Source organism: Diaphorina citri, unplaced genomic scaffold (genome assembly GCF_000475195.1).
Source record: "Diaphorina citri unplaced genomic scaffold, Diaci psyllid genome assembly version 1.1 scaffold5455, whole genome shotgun sequence".
Classification (NCBI taxonomy): Eukaryota; Metazoa; Arthropoda; class Insecta; order Hemiptera; family Psyllidae; genus Diaphorina; species Diaphorina citri.
In genome coordinates, this window is record NW_007382831.1 from 1 (window position 1) to 1,962 (window position 1,962).

Here is a 1,962-nt window from a genome sequence, read left to right on the forward strand (position 1 = left end):
TTTTTTGTTACATAATGAGCGTTTAAACTTTTGGGAATAAAATAAGCACCAACTTCTACCTACACTTGAGTCGTTAAATAAACGTTAAATAATGTAGCTACCTCATGTATCTACATGTATATTAATTTAAATTTTGTGCAAAATTTTCACATAGATAGACGAACGTTTTTAAAGAACGAAAGAAAATGATGTAGGCATAGGCACGACTCGACTTAAAAAATGAAGTTCAAACGAAATTCCCCCTTCTTGTCCAGATACTCGAAATACTCGACCAGAATTCACTTCTCATTGTCTAAACTACAAAACAAAGTCGTTGTTAATCTAAAAGGACAAAATGAAACCAAGAAAAAAATCAAAAAGGCCCTGGTAACTACATACATAATTATGTACGAGTAGATATAGGAGAGCACTCATGAAAATCTTATATTATAAGAATCTATCTTATCTTATATTATAAGAACGAGATCCATTCACTCATTCACATTTCATAGTTCACACACTGATCGCTCTATCTCTAGAACCACAACACCTAGAAAGCTGAAATTTGGTAGGAATATTCCTTTTATGGTCTAGGTGTGCAAGAAGAAAGGATTTTGCGAAAATCTAAACCGATCCTGAGATATGATCAATTTTTGATCGCTAAAATCACCATAAATACACAGAGTGCAGCTGCAGAGACTGCGGGAGAGAAAACTTTTCCTCACTCGCCTAATATTTGAGTTTCGTTTATGTTTTTAGTTTGATAAATACAAGTGCGGCCATGCCTTTTCCACAAGTTTGGCCATGCCTCAAGTTCGGCCATGCCTTTTCCACAAGTTTGGCCATGCCTCAAGTTCGGCCATGCCTTTTCCACAAGTTTGGCCATGCCTCAAGTTCGGCCATGCCTTTTCCACAAGTTTGGCCATGCCTCAAGTTCGGCCATGCCTTTTCCACAAGTTTGGCCATGCCTCAAGTTCGGCCATGCCTTTTCCACAAGTTTGGCCATGCCTCAAGTTCGGCCATGCCTTTTCCACAAGTTTGGCCATGCCTCGGGATGAACTAGCGGGATTCCGGAGCGAAGCGACGGAATTCAGCTAGTAATCTTAATATATCCTTGAAAACAGTAAAGGTTCCTTATTCCTACCTGTTCATTTTCAACGATGTCTTCCAGATATATCTTATAGTCCTCATTGGACCTGTAATCCTCATTGGACCAAATCACCACCACTGCAGGCGAAATGTTACTCGACGGGGCAGTTGCCTCAAAGAAGAATCCCCCCTCTATCTGCCCACGTCTGTTTGTCCGTACCATACTTCTCAGAGGTCTCACTAGATCGCGCTTCTCCGTGATTGATAATAAGGAGCAATAGGGTCTGTTCACATTAATTAGATGCTGTTCGAGGATTTGTACTGTAGAATTGCGGAAGATCCGCCAGTGAACTAAGTCCTTGCCGATCAATTTGTACTCGTTGAAATTGTCGAAATCGTTTCTCTGGACGATATCTGAGGAAGAGAGAATGGATGTTGAAACATGGCGTTGAGTTCAGATTACAAACTTTTTTGTTGCTTAGGTGAAATTTGAAAAATGGGGAAACTGGGAAAGTCCTGATCTGGGATGGCACCTCCCCTTCTTGTTATCATTATCAAGCTAGTGGTGTAAGTAGTTGAAATTTGGTTGAATTTGTTTTAATTATTATGAGGTAAAATTTTATGGTTCTTACGATTGTGAGGATGCATTCCACATCAGAAAATACATACGTATTGTGAAAGCAGGTAGGTACCACCTACCTCTGTAGCTATAGGTACACAATCACATAAATAAATATGTAATAAATGTAATATTATCCATGGTTGCTTATCAAAGACATGGTTTATGTACACAAACAACAGCAAATAGAGAAATCAAAATAAGCATCAGATAGAAAAGTTTTCACTCCAAGCGCCGCAGGATAATTGCATCCGAAACATCTGAAAATAACAAAA

The 1,962-nt window shown here is 39.0% G+C and overlaps 1 protein-coding gene across 1 annotated transcript; it reads right to left on the bottom strand.

Moving 5' to 3' along the window:
- Positions 1–1,069: 1,069 nt before the first annotated feature.
- LOC103521557 lies at positions 1,070–1,716 on the bottom strand. The gene is made up of 2 exons (XM_008486667.2): positions 1,701–1,716; positions 1,070–1,482 (listed from the first exon to the last, which is right to left on the bottom strand). Exons 1-2 carry the CDS (start codon positions 1,714–1,716, stop codon positions 1,070–1,072), a joined length of 429 nt encoding a protein of 142 aa, XP_008484889.2.
- Between the last annotated feature and the right edge of the window lie 246 nt (positions 1,717–1,962).